Source organism: Miniopterus natalensis, chromosome 8 (genome assembly GCF_054644295.1).
Source record: "Miniopterus natalensis isolate mMinNat1 chromosome 8, mMinNat1.hap1, whole genome shotgun sequence".
In the NCBI taxonomy this organism is placed as follows: domain Eukaryota; kingdom Metazoa; phylum Chordata; class Mammalia; order Chiroptera; family Miniopteridae; genus Miniopterus; species Miniopterus natalensis.
This window is the reverse complement of record NC_142088.1, coordinates 68,109-89,698: the sequence shown is the minus strand read 5'-3', so window position 1 is coordinate 89,698 and position 21,590 is coordinate 68,109. Positions and strand designations below refer to the sequence as shown.

General features: G+C 55.4%; 2 protein-coding genes across 3 annotated transcripts; one reads left to right on the top strand and one right to left on the bottom strand.

The window, feature by feature from the left end:
* Positions 1-918: 918 nt before the first annotated feature.
* On the bottom strand, positions 919-9,413 carry PDCD1 (programmed cell death 1). 2 transcript variants are annotated; one of them, XM_016203621.1, is made up of 6 exons: positions 9,336-9,413; positions 3,047-3,406; positions 2,643-2,801; positions 1,769-1,796; positions 1,488-1,503; positions 919-1,235 (listed from the first exon to the last, which is right to left on the bottom strand). In XM_016203621.1, exons 1-6 carry the CDS (start codon positions 9,409-9,411, stop codon positions 1,002-1,004), a joined length of 873 nt encoding a protein of 290 aa, XP_016059107.1. In that variant the 5' UTR covers positions 9,412-9,413; the 3' UTR covers positions 919-1,001. The 2 variants fall into 2 exon arrangements, with proteins under 2 accessions (XP_016059107.1, XP_087675467.1); XM_087819341.1 differs by lacking the exon at positions 1,769-1,796 and having other exon boundaries at positions 1,488-1,522; positions 2,658-2,801.
* A 6,392-nt stretch (positions 9,414-15,805) lies between these two features.
* Positions 15,806-18,698, top strand: RTP5 (receptor transporter protein 5 (putative)). Its single transcript, XM_087819955.1, is given in 6 exon segments — positions 15,806-15,957; positions 17,742-17,893; positions 17,896-18,012; positions 18,015-18,081; positions 18,083-18,311; positions 18,630-18,698. Coding segments are annotated over 6 exon segments (786 nt in total).
* Positions 18,699-21,590: the final 2,892 nt, after the last annotated feature.

The window sequence follows — 21,590 nt, the reverse complement described above, 5'->3', positions numbered from 1 at the left end:
TGTGCCAGGCTGAGGTGGGCTGGGGGCATGGTGTTGTGGGACCCTGGACTGTGAAGCCCAGAAAGGGCTTCTAAGGGGTGATGTCCAGCAGCTCCTTGAAGTCAGAGGCTGAGTGAGTGAGGGGGGAGCAGAGATGAGGGGCCTCAGGGGGACTGCCTCTTTCTGGAATAGTGATGTAGAGAGCCAGAGCCCTCCATCTGCCCAGCAACAGCAGCGCCTCCCTCCCCTCCCCCATGACTTTGTGAGCAGCACAGAACCCAGGCCTTTCTTTGAGCTTCCATCATTATTTAATTATAATATAATAGAAAAGGGAAAGGGCCTCTCACATGTATGTGGAGCCCACGAGGGCACCTGCTTCTGAGCCCCCATGCCCAGGTGTCCACAGATCACCCTGCCAGGCAGCCAGTGCTCTGTGTGTGGTGGGCGAGGAGTGGCAGGCCTGGCTGGAGGGCGCCCACCCAGCATCCCAGGCAGGAGCCTCCAAGGCGCCTTTAAATAGCACCATGACAGGGTGCCAAGGAGGAAGCCACTTCTGCACGGCCAGGAGCTCTTGCCAGGCCTGGGGAGAATCAGGCTCTTGCATGTCCCCCTGTGTCCTTCAGGTGTGAGATGGATTTCCTTGTTATGGAGGCACCTCACCTGGCGCCCCAGCAGCATCTCCAGCCAGGACCCCCTTGCCCCAGTCCAGGCACCAGTCTCCCCAAGAGGCAGCGGGTCACAGTGACTCCCAAAGCCCCCAGACACCCAGGGAGGGTGTATAGGAGGCACAGAGCAGCAGTTCAGGACAGTGACCTCGCCAGCTCAGCGCGTCTGTGCCTGGAGTCCTGGGTGAGTCTCCTTTCCTCACCCAGATGGGACAGTGGTCTCTCCCGTTCCCAGATCCCTTGAGGATTAAAAGGAGAGCCAGGCAGGGCTCACAGGGGTGTGACCCTCACAGGGTTCAGCCCCGGGTGGCCACCCTACTATTGCAGGGCCTGAAGGTCATGGCGGCCGAGGAGCTATCAGAGGGGCCAAGAGCAGTGTCCATCCTCGTGTCTCACAGGCCAGGGCCCCTGTGGGCTGTTGGCAGAGGCCCTGCGGCTGGGGGAGCCTGGTTTTCCAGGGAAGACAATGGTGGCGTACTCCGTCTGTTCCGGGACACAAGGGGCAGGGGGCTCCGGGGTCTTCTCCCGCCACTGGAAGTCCAGCTCCCCATAGTCCACGGAGAAAACAGGCCCTGGGGAGGGGCCCTCCTTCTTAGCGGAGAGGGAGAAAGGAGTCAGCACTCTCTGAGTGGCTGGTGAAAAACACAGATGCACGCACACGCACACACAAGTGTGCACATACACACATACACAGTGGGGCAGGGCCTGAGCCCCATAACCCGTCATGGTTGGGGATGGGTGTGGCCACTCCTGAGGCCACCCACCCCTGGGGCAGAGTATCCTGTCCCCCCTCCTTCCCTGCAGTGCCCCCAGCACCATTGCCAGAAGGGGAAGGAAACTCACCAGAGGCTGGTTCTCACTCCAGCAGGCACAGGCCCCTGCAGAGAAACACATGGGGGTCAGGGAGCCCAGGAGGCCTACGCAGGGGTGGGTCTCAGGGGGGTCTCAGCAGAGAGTGGGGTTGGGAAGGCCTCTGGCCATGGGAAGGGCCTTAAGTCTTCAGGCCTGGGTGGCCAAGCATCCTCCCTGCCTGCCCCCACCCCCTGTGCAACCACCTGAGCCCCTGCTCATCTCCAAGGGTCTTGTCTGGACGTGAGTTATATGGGTACACATCCATATAGGACCTCCTGGCTTCCAGGCCTAGGGTTCCTGCTGGTTACAAACCTGGCAGAGCCTGGCGCCCACTGCAGGGCACCACACCCACCCTGGGTCCCCAGCTGGCGCCATAAAGCACACAGCAGACCCATAGTCAGTGATGCTGTGGCAGCATCTCCCTGGTCCGTGCCCCACAGGAACGCCACATGTATCTCCACTAGTGTCAGCGCCTGGGGCACACAGCTCAAAAATATCTGAAGGAGAGAAATGTGATCCCTGGAGAGATGAACCCCACAGGGCCTGTCCTGGCAGGTTAGAGCAGCCGCTGCCCCGAACTGCTCAGGGGAAGGGTGGGGAAGCGGGTGCTTGCCCTTGTCCAGGCCCTCGTGTGGCCTCCTGCTGTTGCCACATTACCCCTAGGTGCCTGCCCTGGGAGAGCATGACCAGAGCCTCTGGTGTGCAGGGCCTGCAGAGGAACTGACCTAACCCTGGGCTGGGTCCCCTCTGGGTAGCGGTCCCTTTTCTCAGCCCCAAAGATGTCCACCTATCATCAGAGTGACTGAGGACCAGCTGCCTGGGACCACCTGTCAGGGTATGTGCGTGGAATGAGACACCCACAGCCTTCTTTCTGGTGGTAAGAGGTGGCTGTGGCTGTCATCACAGGCCCCAGTGGCTGCTAGAAGCATGGTCACAGTGTGTTGCAGCCTAAGGTGCAGCCTGAGGCTTGGGGGCGGCCTTGGGCAGCCACACAGCTACCTCAGCCTTGGGGGGACTCCCCTTGCCTTCTGTGTGACCTTGACAGCTGCCTTTACCTCAGACCCTCCTGGGAGCATGGCCCGGGTTTCCCAGGAGAGGCCTCTGGCAGTGCCTCGGGCTCTGCCTGGCTGGGACAGCAGTGGGGGCTGGCTGGGGCATTACCTCGAGTGGCCAGGACCCAGGTCAGCAGCAGAAGCAGCAGGACGCCCACCAGGACACTTGTGACACCGATGACCAGGCCCTGTAGGTGACCTACCGGCCTGGGCAGGGGGCTGGGGCTCTTAGTGGGCAGTTCCAGGACTCTCTCTGGAGACACAGAGGACAGAGACTCAGGAATGGGGACACAGGGTCCCCTGCCCCTCCCCCAGGACAAGTGGGTCTGGGATGTTTCTGAGCACAGAGGCCTGTAGCCATTGGTCATTGTGGTCCTGGGCATGAGACAGAGTCCTGGAGTGAAGCCTGGAGAATCCCTGCCCACTATGCCTCACCTTCCCTGCCCTGCTCACCCCTGACCCCTTCTTCACCCTTGTCCTCAGATCTTGCCCCTGCACCTGTCACCGTGAGCTCTGCGTGGGGGCTCTCGTGGATCTGTGTCTCGGGGGGCAGGTAGATGGCCCCACAGAGGTAGATGCCACTGTCGTTGCGCTGGGTGGTGAGGACACTCATTTCGAAGTCCCGCCCGTTGGGGAGCCGAGTTACGTGGAAGCGCTGGTCCCTGTGGGCCTGCTTGCTGTCCTCAGGGAAGGCAGCCAGCTTGTCTGTCTGGTTGCTGGGGCTCATACGGTACCAGTTGAGCACGAAGCGTTCAGACGTGTTGGAGAAGCTGCAGGTGAAGGTGGCAGTCTCCCCTTCAGCCACAGTGAGCTGGGGCGGGTTGAAGGTGAGAGAACTCCAGGGCTTGTCGGGGGTTTCTGGGGGGTGGTGGAGAGAGAACAGCGGGCCTTGAGGAAGGGGTGTATGACAGCCCACCGAGACCCCTCTCCCATTTTCCCACATGGGGTCTGTCAGATAGGAAGGTTCTGGGAGGCCCAGCCCATGCTGTGGTCCCCTCTGCAGAGCCTCTGCCATGGAGCCTTGCAGCTCCTCCTAGCACACTCCCAGGGACGGGGAGCTCACCTCTCACCAGGTGATACCATGGTGGGATCTTGTCCATTGATTGTGTCCAGAGACCTGGGGCTGGGCTGCCTCTGGCTCTGACCCCTGCCCTTGCTCCCCCATTTCTTCCCCAAGTGGTGGTTTAGTGCCCCCCTCACAAATGCCCCAGGAAGGCCCCCTCTGGACAGCGCCACCTGAGGTCACTGTCCCACCCCTTCCCCAAATCCATGCCTCCACCTGGGTCAACCCTGCCATGGCCTCCAAGCAGAACCCCCTCTCATGGCCGAGGCAGCCCAAGAAGCTCCCCTGGGAGCCCACACAGTGCATGGAGCCCCCTCCCCTTCCTGCACGGGTCCCTCTAGCAGGCCTAGCCCAGTGGACACTGCTAATGGGTCCGGGGACCCTGTCCTGGCCCTGTGTGGAGGGGGGTGCTGTTTCTCTTCAGTTTTGGATCTCATTGGCCCCACCCCCAACCTTAATTTGTGACCAATTTAGTCACTTGTCTGTTGGCTCTTTGTGGCGCCTCTCGGGGAATCTGACCTTGACGAGGCGGGTCTCTGTCCAGCTGCCCCCGTGAGTCTCACTCATTGCAAAGGGACAGGGTGCCTTCACCTTTTTTGCTGTGGGCTCAGAGAGGATGTCCCCGTTGTGGGGTCGCCAGTGGGTGCCCCAAGAAGGACCAACACATTTGTGATCTTCCATGACCAAACATCAGAGACACCCAGGGGTGGGCAGCTGCACACCCAGCCTGGAGTCTTCCAGAGTGCCAGGGCTGGCAACAAGCACAATTAGACGCGATACAGACTGAAAGCTTCTGCACAGCAAAGAAATGTCAACAAAGTGAAAAGACAGCCTACCGAATGGGAGAAAATATTTGTAAATCACATATCTGATAAGGAGTTAAAATCCAGAATGTATGAAGAACCTATATAACTCAAAAACAAAGAAAACAATCTGATTACCACATGGACAAAGCGCTTGAATAGGCATTTTTTTCAAGGGGGACATGCAACTTGCCCACAGACATATGAAAAGATGCTCGTCACCGCTAATCATCATTTGTTCAGTAAATCAACAAACAAGTGCTGTGAGGACATGGAGAGAGGGAGCCCTCAAGCACTGCTGGTGGGAATGTAAGTTGGTGCAGCCACTGTGGAAAACTGTGGAGTTTCCTCAAAAAATTAAACATAGAGCATATGGTCCAGCAATCCCATGTCTGGGTATTTATCTGAAGAAAACAAAACCACCAACAAAAAACACGTGCACCCTCACGCTCACTGTGGCAGCATTTGCAGAGCCAAGCCATGGGAGCACCTCAGTGCCCGCAGACACAGAGGGATAAAGAAGGTGTGTGCATACATACGACGGGGTGTTACTCAGCAATAAAAAAGAATAGAATCTACCATTTTTGACAACCTGGATAGATCTTGAGGGCATTATGCTAAGTGAAATAAGTCAAATACCACATAATGTCACTTATATGTGGATTCTAAAATGCAAACACAAAACAAAATGAAAAGTGAGGTGGTTGCCAGAGGTGGGGGTGGGTGGGTGAAGGGGGTCAAAAGATAGAAACTTCCAGCCTGGGCAGGCATTGCTCAGAGTGTCAGCCGAGAGATCTAAGGGTCGAGGGCCCGATTCCCGGTCACGGGCACGTACCTGGGTTGCAGGTTTGTCCCTGGCCTGGTTAATGTTTCTCTCTCTCCCCTTCCACTCTCTAAAAAATCAGTGGAAAAATATCCTTGGCTGAGGGTTAAAAAAAAAGATAGAAACTTCCAGTTATAAGATGAACGGTTCCTAGGAGTGTCGTGTACAGCACGGCAACTATACTTAATAGCACTGAACAGTCAGCCCTTCGCATCCATGGGTTCTGCATCCATGGACTTAACCAATCTCGGGTCAAAATATTCAAAAGAACCAAAAATCCCAGAAAATTCCAAGACGCAAAACGTGAATTTGCCACATGTTGAGCATTTGCTGAATCCACGGGAAACAAGTGATGTGTGGGCGAACCCACTGATGTTATATGCAAATGCCACGTCGTTCAATATAAGGATGCTGAGCATCCTCGGATTTTAGTACAGAGTAATGTGTATAGTTATTTATTTAAATGTCATCTCCTCTCATAAGCTTTTGGCCAGAGCTAGCAAAATGTCTGTGGTGGGTACATTTGACCTCCAGATATGATTTTTCCATTTACCTCACATAGAACTTTTAAAAACCAAAACAAAACAGCCTAGAATTAGCACATAAAACGCAGAAGATGTCACATAAAAATTTGAATTTCTGACCTCTCCTTAAATGTCAGAAAATCTGCAACAATTTCCCACCTCTGGGGCCAAGTCGAAGCTGCCCCTTCCAGGAGAGCAGGCACCTGCCAGGACACCCAGTCCCCACCCAACAGTCTGCCCACCTCTGACTCCTTTCTCTGCCTCCGGAAATCTTGAGACTAGTTAGGAAAATGTGATCATGTCTTAGGTGTGAGTCAGTAAGTGCTCTCCAGGTGGTGGCTGCAAGGAAAGGAAAGAACACCAGAAATGTTCAAGATCTGATGATAGTCCTGTTCGACTGCGCAGGAATAGTGGTGTGACCCTAAGTGGCCACGGGAGTGATGACATCCTGGCAAGTATGGCTGCTGTGAGAGCTGGTTAAAAACCACGAGTTTCAAGTCCTGATCCAATTCTAGCCCTATACCACAGGTTTATTGCTCTTTGACGGTTAGAAAACTGGATCTCAGAGTTTACAATACATGACTTTTTTGTTCAATCTTAGTACATACAAGCAGGTTCAGAATTGCTGCCTCACATCTCGGTAGGAAACACCTTCACTAACCAAACTATAGTACATCTGCAATATAAGGGACTTGACCGGAATTCCAGGGCGTCCTGGAACCCATCCCCATGGACACTGAGGCACCACCACTGCACATTTGAAAGCAGCCAAGAGAGTGGATCTCAAAAGTTTTCATCACAAGAAAAAAATCTTTATGTTTGGTGATGGCCGTTAATAGGCTCATGACTTCACAGTATGGACAAATACTGAATCGTTACGTTGTGCACCTGGGACAAATTCAGCGTTGTGCCAGTTATACCTCAATAGAAATATTCCATTAGGGTCCCATGTGTGAAATAAGATTGAGATTTGAATTAAAGGAAAAAGAACTCCAGGGACTGCAAAGACAGAGAGGCGGGGCCTGCGCTGGTCAGAGGGAGCTGAGGACCGTGATCTCCAAACAAGCAGGCAACGCTCAGCTTGGACACAGAGAACTGTTGTCCCGGGAGGAGGGGGCGTCTGCAGCGTGATCAGAGCAACAACCCTCTGTGGCTCAGCCCAAATCTCGGGAACATGCACAGATAGGACATGGGCCCAGGCTAACACTCTAAGTCCTAACTCAGCACCTCAGGGTGGCCTTACTTGGAAACAGGTGTTTGTGCATATAATTGTCCACAATGAGGTCGAGAGGGTGGCCCTCATTCAACATGACCGTGTCCTTATAAGAATGAGGGACATCTGGACAGACACACAGGAGAGACTATGTGAAGACAGAGGCAGCGATGGGGTGATTTACAAGCCAGGGGACCAGGGGACAAGAAGGACAGATGGCCACCACCAGGAGCTGAGCTCTGGGCTCGATTCTCCACCTGCCTCCCAATGGGCCAGCTCAGCCGCCTCCTGGATCCTGGCTTCCAGCCTCTGAGTTGTGAGACTGCCTGGTCTGTGGCATTTGTCACGGCTGCTGATACACACAGCAAATGTGCCAATATTATCAACTGGCACCTCTGGGTAAAGGGTGTTCACTGATGGTTTTGTAACTATTCTTTATGTTTCAAATATTTTTCAAAACTGTAATTTGAAAAAATAAATAAAACAATGCGACTTAATTGTGTCACGGGTTGTGCTAGACAGTTTTTATAAATGATTTAATTCTCATGACCCTATAGGGAAGGCATTATTGTCCCCAAACTGTAGGTTCAAAGCTTTGGCTCAGCCCTAGCTGGTTTTGCTCAGTGGTAGAGCATCGGCTTTGCAGACTGAAGGGTCCCGGGTTTGATTCTGGCCAAAGTCATGGACCTCAGTTGCAGACTTGATCCCCGGCCCTGCTTGGGGTGGGTGCGGAAGGCAACCAGTCCATGTGTCGCTCTTGCATCAATGTTTCTCTCTCTCTCTCCCACTCTCTCTGAAAAGCAATGGAAAAAAATATCCTCAGGTGAGGATTAGAAAAAAAAAAAATTTAAAAACCCTCGGCTCAGAGAGGGTAAGTGGCTCGAGGAAGGTCAGGAAGCTCCTCTGAGGCTCTCTTGTGGCTCCAGACTGTCATCTGTCCCTGTTACTCTCCCCCATCACTAGCACAGGGTGAGGTGGGTGCGGCCTACTGCTGGGTTTGGGATATTTCATAAAATGCAAGAAACACATGTACGTAAAGAGGGGGTTTTCCAAGGGAATGACTAAAATAAGAAACACAGTGAATGAATTAGGAAGGAAGAAGACATGGAATAGAAGGTCCCCTGGGCCCAGAGCACCCGAGTCTGGATGGGAGCTTGAGGAGGACACCACATGGGACACAGCAGTGCTGTTGAGCCTGGGTCGCAGGTGGGGAAACTGAGGCACACTGAGTTTGAAAATCTCACCCAAGACACAGGCTAATGGCACCTGCAACTGGAGGGTCTGGCTGCGGAACCGTGTTTGCATTGCTCCCTGCTCTGGGAAGGGGTCCTGGCGGGGACTAGGCCATGGCACAGCCTCCTTGATGCCTCAGTTCCTCCTCCCAGGTAAAGGGCACCCCTTCTGCTCCCATGCCTGGAGTCCCCACAAGGCCCTCCACCAAGCACCTTTCAGCCACAGGTCCGTGGACCACTGACTCCAGCTTTGAGTTTCTCTGTTGACCTATGCCCAGGAGGAGAAGCTGGGCTGCCTGGTACCCCCATTGTCGCCAAGCAGACCCTGCAGGGGCAGAGCAACCAAGAGCCCTCAGGCACCGGGACCCCAGGTGCCAGGGCACCCCCACCTCGTTTTGGTCCTTCCAGGTGTCCTCACCCCCCCATCCCAGAGAGGTCCAGAGGAAAGGCCCTTGGGCAGACGTGGGTGATCTACCTCCCCCCATTCCCCCGTGCAGTGCTGGCTGAGGATGGGATAGCCAGGAGGAGCCCCGTTCCCTGACCATCACACTTTGGCCACGGGCCTGCAGGGCTGTCCAGTGGACACTCCTACAGGGGTCTCAGAGCCAGGGCCCCCTCCCCAGAACCTGCTGTGGACGCTGTGGTCATACCCAGACTCTACACCCGGCAATCTCATCCAGAGACCTCAGGTGGGCTAGCCCCAGGCCCCCCAGGGGGTTGGGGGAACAGTCTTTACTTGCAAGGTTACTTTGGATATAACTAGAGTAAGTCTCTGGGCCATACAGCCTGTCACCTCAGGAGCCAGTCAGCCCCCTGTGAGGCTGGTCCATCTCAGGAAAACACAAGTTGGGGCAGCTGGGCCCAGGTTTGAGGCTCTGACCAGCCCGGCCCAGTCATCCTACAGAGAGGGTACAGGCTCGCCATCCCGCTGGACGCAGAGAAAGAGCTGGGACACTCCTGCCTGCTCAGGGGACTTGCCACCAGGTGAGCCCAGAGAGGGCACTTCCCTTGCCCAAAGCCACACAGCACACTGCCACACAGTCCCCTCCCCACCTACCAGAGGCCGAGGGCGGGAGATCGTTCCCAGCCCTGACCCCGCCACCCAACTGGGACCCAGTGACCCACGTACCTAGGAGCCATCCTGGCCACCAGCCCAGCTGCAGCACTGCCCAGATGAGTGGCCATGGAGCCCACGGGGTCCCCATGCCCCAAGCACCGGTGCACTGTCGACCTCCTCTCCTCTGCTCTAGCAGAGGTGCCTGAAGGAAGGAAACTGTTTCCCTCAGGCTGAAGGGACCCGCCCCGCCCACTCTTCCTCCTCCACACGGGGCGGGGTGGGGGTGGGGGGTGGAGAGAGAAATACCGAGAGAGGGAGAGAGGGGAAGGGGGGGGGAGAGGGAAGGGGTGTTTGGGTGCTTCTCTCCCCAAAACCCTCGGCTCAGAGAGGGTAAGTGGCTCGAGGAAGGTCAGGAAGCTTCTCTGAGGCTCTCATGTGACTCCAGGCTGTCATTTGTCCTGGTTACTCTCCCCCAGAGAGGGTAAGTGGCTTGAGGAAGGTCAGGAAGCTCCTCTGAGCTCTCGTGTGGCTCCAGACTGTCATTTGTCCTGGTTACTCTCCGCCGTCACTAGCACAGGGCAAGGTGGGTGCGGCCTACTGCTGGGTTTGGGATATTTCATAAAATGCAAGAAACACATGTACATAAAGAGGGGTTTTCCAAGGGAATGACTAAAATAAGAAATACAGTGAATGAATTAGGAAGGAAGAAGACATGGAATAGAAGGTCCCCTGGGCCCAGAGCACCCGAGTCTGGATGGGAGCTTGAGGAGGACACCACATGGGACACGGCAGTGCTGTTGAGCCTGGGTCGCAGGTGGGGAAACTGAGGCACACTGAGTTTGAAAATCTCACCCAAGACACAGGCTAATGGCACCTGCAACTGGAGGGTCTGGCTGCGGAACCGTGTTCTCATTTCTTCCTGTTCTGGGAATGACTGAAATAATAAATACAGTGTAAATTTTGGCTATCCAGGGTAATTTTTTTTCTTTATCTGTGGTTGCCTCTTTCTCTTTCCACAGGATGGAGGGGGTGGCTCCTTCCTCCCCTCCCAGCCATCCTCCTGTCCCTGGGAAGGTGGGCCACCCACTCCAGGCTGAGGTCCACCAGGCAACAGTGAAGGACAGACTCGGCCCAATGCTCACAGCCCACTAGCTCCTCTGTGGTGCCCTGAGGGCTGCAGTGTTTGAACCCAACAGCTCTGCCACTACTGGGGCCCCAGGGGAGTGCCTGGCCAGAGCTCTGCTGCCCTTACCCAGCCACCTTCCCTCTGGGCAGTGGGCAGTGGGCAGCATGGACTGATCCTGCCAAGGGCTTGCCTGGCCCTCCTGCTCCTGGAGAGACACCCCCACCACATCCCCATCCCCTGCTGTAAGCCAGCAGCAGGGGGGCACCATGGCCTGGGTCAGGGGCATTTCTGCCAGGCTCACCTGAGACCCTTATCCTGTCCTCCCCCTTGCCCTCTCCGCCTCCATGGTGGCCTTGCTGCTGGCACTCTACTGAAGGACATTGGGTGCCTAGCATCCCCCTCTCAGCTCAGGCTTTCAGGGGGCCCCATGCCAGGCTGGGGACCCCCATTTCTAAATCTTTCCACTGTCAGCAGCTTCCTGACAGCCTGACCTGTCTGGGGCTGTCTGTGAGACAGACCTGCCATCCAGGCCTGACCTTGTCACAATCCCCTCGCGGCCCCCAGAGCTCCCTCAGGTTGGGGGTGGGGGTCCTGGTGTCTGCAGGGGGCTCTGGTCTGGTTGCCCAACCAGACAGCGAGACTTTTGTGAGATAGTTTTGCTCTAAGCATTTTATGATAATGAACGGAAAACAGGGCAAAAGAAACTGCTGATATTAGTGATGCAATGCGTAGGTCTCACCTGCTTAAAATAACCAGACAGAAACCCAGAAACCGCCTGGCAGCTGGCGCCACAGCCCGGCTCAGCCGATCAGGGTTCGCTGTGAAGGGAAACATTAAAGAACAGAAACGGTGGAAACAGCATCAAAGATGATGTCTGCAGGCGGAGCGAGCAGGAGGCTTCAGTCTAGAACAAAGGGCCACTCCCTGAGTGGGTGGCTGGAGGGCGAGGAGGCCCTGCGAGCCAGGATGAGCTACCCTGTGCCCCCCTCAGAGGACTGGCACTCTGGAGATGGGATGGGGCTTAGCCGGGGGCTGGGGGTAGAGCTAGGTCAGGTTAAGGGTCACCAGGTGTCCAGTCGGCAGGGGACCAGGGACTTCAGTTCTGTCTACCCTCTGTCCAGGACAGAATGGTTTTTTCCCATGGGGCTGGGCCCTGTGCTAGGGACAAGCTGTCCTCCCAGGACTTGTGCTGAGGGGATTGTGGGGGAGGGTGGGGCTGTGCTCTGGGTGGAAGAGACAGTCAGATCCATGGGGTTGTAGGACTTCTCCCCACCCCAGCAGCCCCCTTCCTGTGACTTTCTCTGCAAGAGCTTGGGCGTTTGTCCACAGGGGCCGAAAGTCAGGGATGAGTGAGTCTCTCCTGCCCACCTCCCTGGTCTCCGATTTGTTTTCCCCTCCCCCTCCTTCTTGTCCCCTCTCCCTTCACTCTTCTCCCCCCTATTCACCCCTTCCCCTCCCCTCCTCCCCTGATTTATCCCTCTGCCTTCCCTATAATCCTCCCCACCTCCAAAAGGTGGATCTGGGTGGGGGACACAGGAAGCTGAAAGGGGCACTTGGGTGCTGGGAGGTTCTAGATTGGCAGGCAAATTCCGGGGGGACCCAGAGACTGTGAAAGGAGGTGGGGACACAGGGCCTGGAAGAGCCTCACGCCCACCTGGGGTGGGCAGGACCAGCAGGATGAGTGGATCAGAGCCTGGGGAGGGGCCTGGCACAGGCAGGACAGGGACAAGAGGCCCAGGGAATCTTGGAATGATGCATGCCCAAGGTGAGCTCCCCACAGCTGATCAGCACACTGTTCCCCCAAACATGCACTGTCCTCTTCCGTCACCATCCCTTATTAGGGGCAGGACAGGGTCCCTGGTTGAAGAAAGGTGGGAAGATCAGGGGCTCCTTGGCCCTGCTCCTGTGTACCCCGCTTGCTGGCCTCTCCTCCCTGCCTTGTGTCCTGGCTTCACCCCTCAGGTTTGGAAGGTTGCATCTGGGGTCACAGATAGGCTGGCCCATCTCTTTCCTTCACCTCTGACCCTCTCCAATAAGCAGATCCTGGGCAGGGTCGTCAGAGACAGCCCAGGACCCCAGCTCTGTGGGGTGTCCCCCAGAGAAGGGTGCATGTTGTTAGCAGGTCATCTTGGGTTCGTGTGGGTGTAAGAACTGACAGAGCCGACCCTGCACCCTCATCTCAGTGTCTTCAGTGACCCCTTTGTGCAAGCACCGTCCCTATCAGTCAGAATGCTGGCATGGGCATGACCCCCTGATCTATTCAGAGCCTGTTTTAGGGACTTAATTTGTGTGTGTGTTTGCTGTACAGTGTCAGCCATGTGCAGGCTCCATCACCACAGAGTTCCTCCTGCCCAGAGTCCCTGTGGCCATCTGTCTCCTCTGTCTTCCACCTCTATGACTTTCTCTGTTTCTGCATATAAATGAATGACTTGAGTGTAGCCTGTTGGGATGGGCCACGTGGCCTTTATCCCTGAGCACGTGTCCCTGTGGGCCCCTTTCAGGAGAGCAGAGCTCTGGGTGGCTGAATGGCTGCCTGGCCCTTTCTGTTGAGTTTTAGTGACCATGCCTGGGTGTGGTGTAAGTATTACTGTCAGCCTTTATCCCGGGAGTGGTCCCCTGGGCGCTGGTGCTGTGGTGTGCATGTTCCTGTACTTGTGGTGAACCCACTTTATCCGGTAACTGTGGCTGCCACCTGCGGGACCCACTGACGAAGTGCAGGAAGCGAGGGAAGCAAGGGGCCGAGGCGCTCTGCTCTCTGCAGGGCAGCACCCTTCCCTCTTGCAGTAGGGTCCTGGGGCTGAAAGAGTACCCATGGGACCCCCAGCCTTCCCCTTTGGGGACAGGCAGGCACTTTAGTGTTTCCAAGGCACCAGCCCCAGTGTGACTCGCACACATGGGAGCGAGAGGAGGGGAACATGAGCCAGCACAGATGGAAAGTGAGAGAGAGGGGATCCCCCGTGCTCTCCAAAGGCAGTTTCCATTCACAGAGAAACACAGGAAGCAGGAGGATCATCCCGAAACTACTTCTGAGGAGCTGGTGGGGTGATGTCAGTGACCCTGTCCCCAACCTGTCCCCACCGGGTGGGACCTGCCACTGGCCGGCATATTCACAACTACTTCTGAGGTTGGAACAGGAAATGGTTAATAGTGTTTGCAAATAAAAACTTTCTGTTCTATCTTGTTTTTGAAGCATTTCCCAGAAGTTGAAAAAGGGTGCCTAATTTATCTGTACAATTCATGAACCAACATCTTTTTTAAAATTTCTTTATTATTGCTTATTAAGTACCAGCTTAATACTGCAGAAAATGTCACATCACAGCTTGACAACTCATCCTTTCCTCCCCCCAAATTCCTGATAATGAACTTTTCAAGCAAAGACATGTTCTCTTCTCTCTTCTGTATAAAACTTTGTGAAATAAAGGCAGACGTCTTGCTGTTAGATGCTGCCCATGGCTGTGGAAAGTGTCTGCCCAGCTCCCTTCACTGTCCAGGCCCTGAGAGACTATTGTTCATGAATTGTCTCCTCCGCCACTCCCCGGGTTCATCGTTCGGAGGGTCAGACGCTTCCTCACAAAGCTCAGTCTGGCCTCTTGCCGTAGCTGCTGTGAACAGGCCTCTTCGCGTGTCTTCCTGTTTGTGTGCAGGTCTGGCTACATTGTGTTAAGTGGAAAACCACACTCCCCAGGAACGGGAAAATGAGCGACTCCCGGGGTATAGCTTCTTGCTCGCCTTGGCTTTTGGAGTTTCTTTAGACACTCAGAAGTGTAGACTTTTGTATACGAAGGTTCTATCAGCTTCATTCTTCAGAGAGAGAGAGAGGGAGCGCGAGAAACAGTGATGTGAGAGAGAACGTCAATTGATTGCCTTCCGTTTGTGCCCCAACTGGGGATCGAACCCACAACCTTTTGTTATATGGGATGATACCCCAACCAACTGAACCACACTGGCCAGGGGCAAGAAGCAAATTTTAAACAAATTAAATGAAATACTTTCACCATCAACTATGCACAAGAATAAAGGTAGCTGGCGGCCTGTTTGTTAGGGTGCTGGGGTCACAGGACACTCTCAGTCTTATTGTCTAAACGTTCTAGAACGCGGCTGGTAGTTTAAATGTGAATTCACAGTTTAAATCTCCAAATGTGTGAGAACATCGACACACATGACGGTATTAGCTACAGACAGGACAGGGATAGGGAGAGGAGCAGTGAACTGATAGACAATGAGAAGAAAGTGTTCAGAATGCGGGAGCGCGAGGCAGAGTCGGAGACATTCGCCTGGATCCTGTGTGGAGGGTGGGGCATGGGGGTCTGTCCTGAGGTCTCGATTTACTTCTGCACCCTCCCTGCAGCCCCATGGTCCTATGTTAGTGGCCCCTCATCCAGCTCCTCAAATCACCAGTCCGAGCCTGGCACCCCTCTGACCGATGTCCCTCCAGTCCTCCCCTCTTGCGCTGACCTGTGTGGATTAATTATTTTGTGACTCCACCCTTATCCTCCCACAAGTCTGGGTGCCACACTCTCATTTCTGTTATTTTGTTGGTGTCTTCCAGCCCCTCCCCGCTCTGCCTGACTGCTGCCCTTTCTTTCCTCAACTCACTTTTCCTCATTATACCCAACAAACCACTGTGCTCCTGAAGCTCAAACTGAAAACTGAAAAGGCAAAGGTGGGAGAGGCCAGACACACGTGCACAGAAAGCCCAGAGCAGCTCCAAGGGTGCTGTGAGTGTGGCTGGCAGGCGGTCCCAGCCACAGGAGCAGAACTCCAGGGCTATGGCTTCTCTTAAGTGCTGACCTAACACTTTATAAAAGTTCATGAAGGTGTGCATTTATGCTTTGGGCATTTTTACGTAAATGTTGCACATTTCTAGCCAGTAAAAAGTTAGAAAAATGTTGCAATGGTACATGTTTTGGAAAGGTGTTCACAGCTTTGTTTGTAATGACAAAGAGCCGCCAAGCAGAGGCAGAGGCAGGTCTGTCATGGTAGAGCCTGGCAGTGAGCTTGGTACACTGTCCTTGATACGGGGTGTGTGGAACGCCAGGCACAGCATGACCCGATTAGTATGGTTTCCCATCTGTGAAGAATACATACGAGTATTAACATGTACACATGCAAGGGAACATGCATGGACGTCAGCACCGATGAGCTCTGTGGGATGGGGGATGGGCAATTTCATCACATTGGGTTTTTTCTCTTTGTTTAAAATTTTTCCTACAAAAGAAAATATATTGCTTGCATAACAAATATTCAAAAGGATAAGAAAAAGCCCCGTCTCTTGTGTGTCTGAGATGAGCCGGTTGCCGTAGAGACTGGATGGTTGTCAAGGCAGCGATTGGATGGGCAGGTGGGCCTGTGGGTGCTTCCTGGGAGCTGGAGCTGGTGCAGCTCTCAGTCCGCTTTGAGGGAGACTGGCGCCAGCATGGATGGGGTGGACATGTGGGTCAGCACCTTAGCCCAGCTGATGGCCAAGTGGAAACTGGAGGACACCTGGGAGCTGGTCTTTGAGGAGAACCTGGCCTCTGGGCACCTGGACAGTGGTGGTTTCCAGTACTAGCTGAGGGGGCTTTCCAGGTGTGGTGAAGGGTAGGGGCCTCCTGCTGGGTCCTGGAAAGGGAGGGGGCTGAAGGCTGCTGGGCCACAGACCCTAGGCTGGCCCTGAGTCCCAAGACCGGTCTGGGTGTGTCTTGACCCCTGAGGGATGGGGACAGGGACATGTGTCTGGCCCGGCCCTGTCCTCCAACAGGTGGTCTTGGTGCTTGTGCTCCTGTCTGGGAAGTAGGGGGCAACCCCTGCCCAGTCCACTTTATTGGCAACCTCAGACCCTGCTTGGCATGGGGGTACCCCTGGAGCCCAGGTGGAGCCTTGCCCAGGTGGGGGGCCAGTGGGAAGACGCAGCCACCCAGGAAGGTAGGGCTTTGTCTGCTTCCTGAGGCCTCTCCTCGTTTCCACGGCAGTGCTGATGGGAGCAGGGTATGGGCAGGGCCATGGTCACCACAGCTCTCCACTGAGCCAGGCCTCAGGGACTGGGAAGCTGAAGGGTGCACGGAGGCGGTGTATTCAAGACAAGGAGCACCTGTGCCCACCTGGGCTATGGGCCCGTGGGAGCCCGGTGGCCTTGGCTCACTAAGTGAGCCTCTGTCTCCATTGTCATGACGACAGCCCTGTCAATACAGTGGGACCACCCAGACCTGCAGGGTCCCACCTAGCCAGGCACCCTCAAGCGGGCTGGGAAGGGGTGCCGTAGGGACCTGCAGGCCAAGCAGGTGGTGGAATCCTGGCTTTCTAGGTCTAAGGAGCACCTTTAAACACCTGGTATTCACACAGCCAAAGTGAAGAACTGCTTTGGGCAGGCAGGTGAGGGCTGGGATCTGCTGAGCTGGTTTTCCATTTTCATATAGAGACACCAGGTGGTGGACAGTCACACACACAGACCTATGTTCTGCAGCATAGCCGTCAGTGGCCAAGCGCTGCCTGTGAAGTGCTCATTAGTTAAATTTAGATAAAGGTGGGCGGTTGGCTCCTCAGGGCACTCTCCACCTGCAGGTATCCATGGCCACTGTGATACTGACGCAGAGTAATGCTACTGTCACGGAAAGTTCCATCGATGCCCCGGAGGGCTTCCCGGGAAACATGAGGGGCGACCTCACACCCAAGCCAGTTCCCACACCTGTGTGTATGTGCTTCACAGGGGTCACTCATCTGGGACCCGAGGGCCCACCTACCTGGCTCCAGGGCCACGTGGCCTCAGAGGGTCTGTGCCACCAGCCCCTTCACTGCCCAGGGAGCTGAGCAGCTGCTTCTCCTCCATGCAGGGGGTGGGGCAGGGTCCCCTACTAGCATGCTCAAAGCCAGTGTTGCATCGGTGCAGGGTGCACCCTGTCATCGAGAACCCCTGCTTCCCTGCTCTCCCCACACTTCTGTGTCTCCCACACTGTCCCCATCACCCAACCTTAGCCTCCACTGTTTACCTCTTTCCCGTGGGTGGGCTCCTCCCTCCCAGCACCCACTGCCACAGGAACCTTCTCCCTCTCCAGGACCCACAGGGCTGTCTTTGGCTTTTGGTAACATTTCCTCAGAGCAATGAAGCCCTGAGTCACAAAGTGACAGAAAAGCAGCAGAGAGTTAGGCCAGGCTCGGCCTCCCAGTGTGTTTCTGTGCCAATTTGATGGAAAGGTATTTGCTTTTCAGACTGGGTTGTAGGCAAGGGCTGTGCATCTGCATCCTGTCCCTGTACAGATGGGTGCTCAAGGTCATGGAGCTCACGCTGGGCCCCTGTCTGTGCTCACATGACCGAGGTGTGGGGCACGGCGGCAGGTACCCTGTCTCTTCTACTCACTGCTGCCTCTCCTCCCCAGGCTGCAGTGCCACCGCTACCAGTGGGGCTGGTCCTCCACTCACGTGCACATCCTGTTCCATGTGCGGTGGGATGAGGACAGCCACCAGTGCCCTGAGGTCTGCTTTGGGGACCACTGTGAAGCCTGATACCTGAGTGTCTGCTTCTTCCAGAAGCCCCAGACCCCACCTGGAGACCCAAGGCCAGGAGCCCCAGCACCATCCAGGCCATGCCAGCCCTGGGCAGCAGCTCTGTGGACAATCGCTCCCTGAGCTCTGTCCCCCCCTCCGTGTCTGACCCCTCTCTGAGAGCAACCACTTCTTCAGTGAGGACATGGACATCATCACCGTCCCTTTCCCCTGGTGCGTGTGGGCAGGGACAAGGGTTGTGCTGCCCTGGAGAGGGCCACCTCAGCAAGGCTGGTCCCCAGGGGCTGCCAATAATCAAGGGGGGCTCTGCCGACCAGCCTGCCAATCTCAGGGCCTCACCCACCAGCCTGGGTGCCCTGGTCAACATGGAAGCCCCCATCCTCCATGGCAAAGGCCACCCGCTCAGCAGCATCAAGCCTTCCCAGGATGGGAACAGGCTCTGGGTGAGGAGGTGCCAGTCCAGGGAGGAGGACTTCTTGGGAGGACAGTGCTGTTGCTGGCCGAGCTTTGATCCCTGCGAAGGCCTGGATCTGGGTGTGCATGGCTGCCTTCCTCTGGACGCTGTGCCTGTAAACATCCTGACAGCTCCCAGAAGCGTGTCTGAGGTGTGCCACCTCCCTTCTGGGTCCCCACCTTGCCTCTCCCTCCCGCTGGGCTGCCCAGACACAAAGCAAAGTACCGCTGGCCTGCTGGCCCCCAACCTGCCCTGCCAGCCCTGCCCTGTTCTGCCAGCCCCCCTGAGCTGAGCCCCCCCCCCCCAGTGCAGCCCAGCTGCTCCCTGGACCTCTGTGCTGTCTCTCTTGGTCATGATTCAAGCAAAGGTTCTGTGATGCCCACTGGTGATCATTCCCTCAGCTGTCCCTGTGCGTTCAGGCACTTGTGTGGGCTGTGCTCCAATAAAACAGAGTCAAAGAGAGAAAACCATAAGCACACTGGGGCTGATTGAGGGTGTGAAGTGTGAAGTCGGAGCGCGGTGGGCAGGACGCCTGATGCCTCCCCGGGTAGCTTCTGGATTCCTGGCGTGAAGGCACAGGAACGGGCACAGGGATCCCTGTGGGGGACTGGGGAGAGGTCGGAGGAGCCTCCCCCACGGTAATTGCCCCCCGTCCCCCGTGTAGGGACCCTGTCCCACCAGGATGCCCTGGAAGGGTTAACACCTGGAACAGTATGGGGGCATCTCCAGCCTGGGGGCTCCTCGGATTGGGGGTACCGAGGTCAGGCCGCCCCTACCCCGCCCTGCCGGCCCACCTGAGGGCCCCCGGGACGGGGTGGGGGGGTGGAGAGGGGGTGGGGGGCTGCCGGGTCGTGCCACCCACAGGTCGCATGGGCGGGGCCAGCCCTTCTCCGACCCCCCTCGCCCCTCCTCCACCCATGTTGGCCGTACGCGCTGTCCTTTGGCGCCCCCGTGTGGCAGCTGGCGGCACCGCCGCTCTGCAACTGGGGGCGGGGGCGGAGGTGGCGCCTGTTGTTAAACCGTTTAATCAATCAATTCGTTAACACAGCCAGCTGCACCCATCACCAGCATCTCTAACATTCGTCTTAATGAATACATTTTGTTTAATTAATAAATAATTAATTTATTAAAGTTAAATTCAGTAATAAAAATGAGATTAAATGCAACAGCTCACCCGACCTGTGGCTGAACCATCTGCAGGTACATCAGCTATTCTGATCTATTTGCACCTTCATAACCACGGACTCTTCAGGCACAGGGACACTCCTTTATAGAGTGGAGGGCAGCCTGGGACTCAAGTTCAGGACAGCCGAAGCAGAGCTCACATCTGAGCCATCACCTGAGTCTACACCTGAGTTCAGGACAGCCCCTGTGTAGCATGCATGACCAGCTGCATTTTAGATACAATTACTGTTAGTTCAGCAAAAGTTACGGAGACTGAAATGTGAACACTTTGCTGATTTTTGGTAAACTTCCTAGCGGAGGGAAAAGAGCCCAATTTCTTGCACCCTAGGGAGTGGTCACAGCAGACATGAGCAGCTGCACTCTCCTCTTCTCCAGCTGGGAGCTCACTCTGGCCTGTCTGCCGGGCAGACTTCAAGGACACCCCAGGGTAAGGGTGAGGGAGCTTGACCTAGCCGATGACGCCCTTGTTCACAGCACACACCCTGTTGTGGCCCAAGTCCTGCAGCTACCAGGTATGCTTGCCTGAGGTCCCTCAGTGGGTGCTGGGACCCCACCCTGTATAACCCAACCCCCCCCCCCCCGGAAAGCTTTTCTGTTTCTTTTCTCGTAATTGAAAAGTCAGAGGACAACTTGTTGACATCTATCCCCCAGTCCAGATGTTTTTATCAGCAAGGGTAACCTGGCACTGCCTTCTAGAGAGTTCTAGGAAGTTTCACAGCTCACATCAGAAAGAGGCTGGGTCATGGCAGGTCAGAGCAGGTCCCTGCCCCCAGTGACCTTGATCGGCCTGGGTAGGACAGTGTTCCTACTGTGTCCTTTTCCAGGCACTGGGGGTGGGTTGGCTTCGGGGATGCGCTGCTGCTCCCTGGGGGCCTCATAAGAACCACACTCTTAGCGCTGCTGATGATCATGAAAGTACCATAAAAAATTTAACTCCCGGGAGCCGGAGGCACAGGGGTGTCTTCTCTGTTGTCCAGGGAATTAGTAACCCTACATGGCAGCATGGGTTTTGCGGGTGGTCTTTAGAAGCCAAAATAATTCTCTACATAACATTATTCATTCAACCAACAGCTAAGTCTGCCCTGCCGAGACTGGCTGTGATCTGCCCACGATGGCCCAGGACCCATATGTCTGGCTGGGGGTGGGGGTGGCAAAAGGACAGCATTGTGTGTCCTTTAAACATGAAAAGGACACATGCTTATTGTAGAAATGTTGTATGCGGTGGGAACGGCACTGGGTGTTAGTCTGGTGGGGTCAGACCGGACCTGAGTTCAGCGACCTCGGTACTTGGGTTCTGGCTGGGAAAGAATTCAGAGCCAAGCCCTAAACTATAAGAGAACATTTATTTGGTAAGTCGCAGAGGTAGAAGTAATTTCTAGAAGAAATGGGCTTAGGAAACAAGTTATAGAGGCAAAAGAAGAGCCCTTGGAGCTTGGGAGTGAGGAAACTAGGCTAATGTGTGGGGCGGGGGAAGGCGACATGTTCCCAGGAGGAAGAGGGCTGGGTCCTCCGTCCTAATGGTTTTAAGGGAGCTCCCAGGGAAAGAGCTCATTGTAATATTCAGCAGCTTTCCAGGTGTGTCCTTTCAGGGTTGTGGTCTCCACTGGTTGATTGGTTAGCGCCAAGGTGGGGTGGGGATGGGGGGGTCATTATCCAATGCAACTGGTCCTGAAGTCAGCCGTGGCTGGTTTTGCTGCTTTTCTGGGCCTGGAGCTGGAACACAACTGAGGCCTAGATGTTATCTCTAGGGAGGAAAGGTCAGGGAGTCCAAACTGCTTGACCAGCGATATGCTAGGGGTGGAAAGGCGACCCTGGGGGTGAGGACTCACCCTACAATTGTCCATTGCTTGGCATCCAGGGCTTTCCACTTTGATGACCTTCTGTACCTGGCCCATCATCCTTGCTCTGCTCATGTCTGTCTAACTGCCTATCACAGAAACAGAGGAAAACAGAGGTAGATGGAAGAAATACCGTGATGCCACAAGACCCCTGCCTATTCACAGTGGGGCTCAGTCTTCATACAGCCTCAGTGATGGGGATGCCCAGTTGGAGCAGATCCCTCCCGCGGAGCCTGCCTGGGATT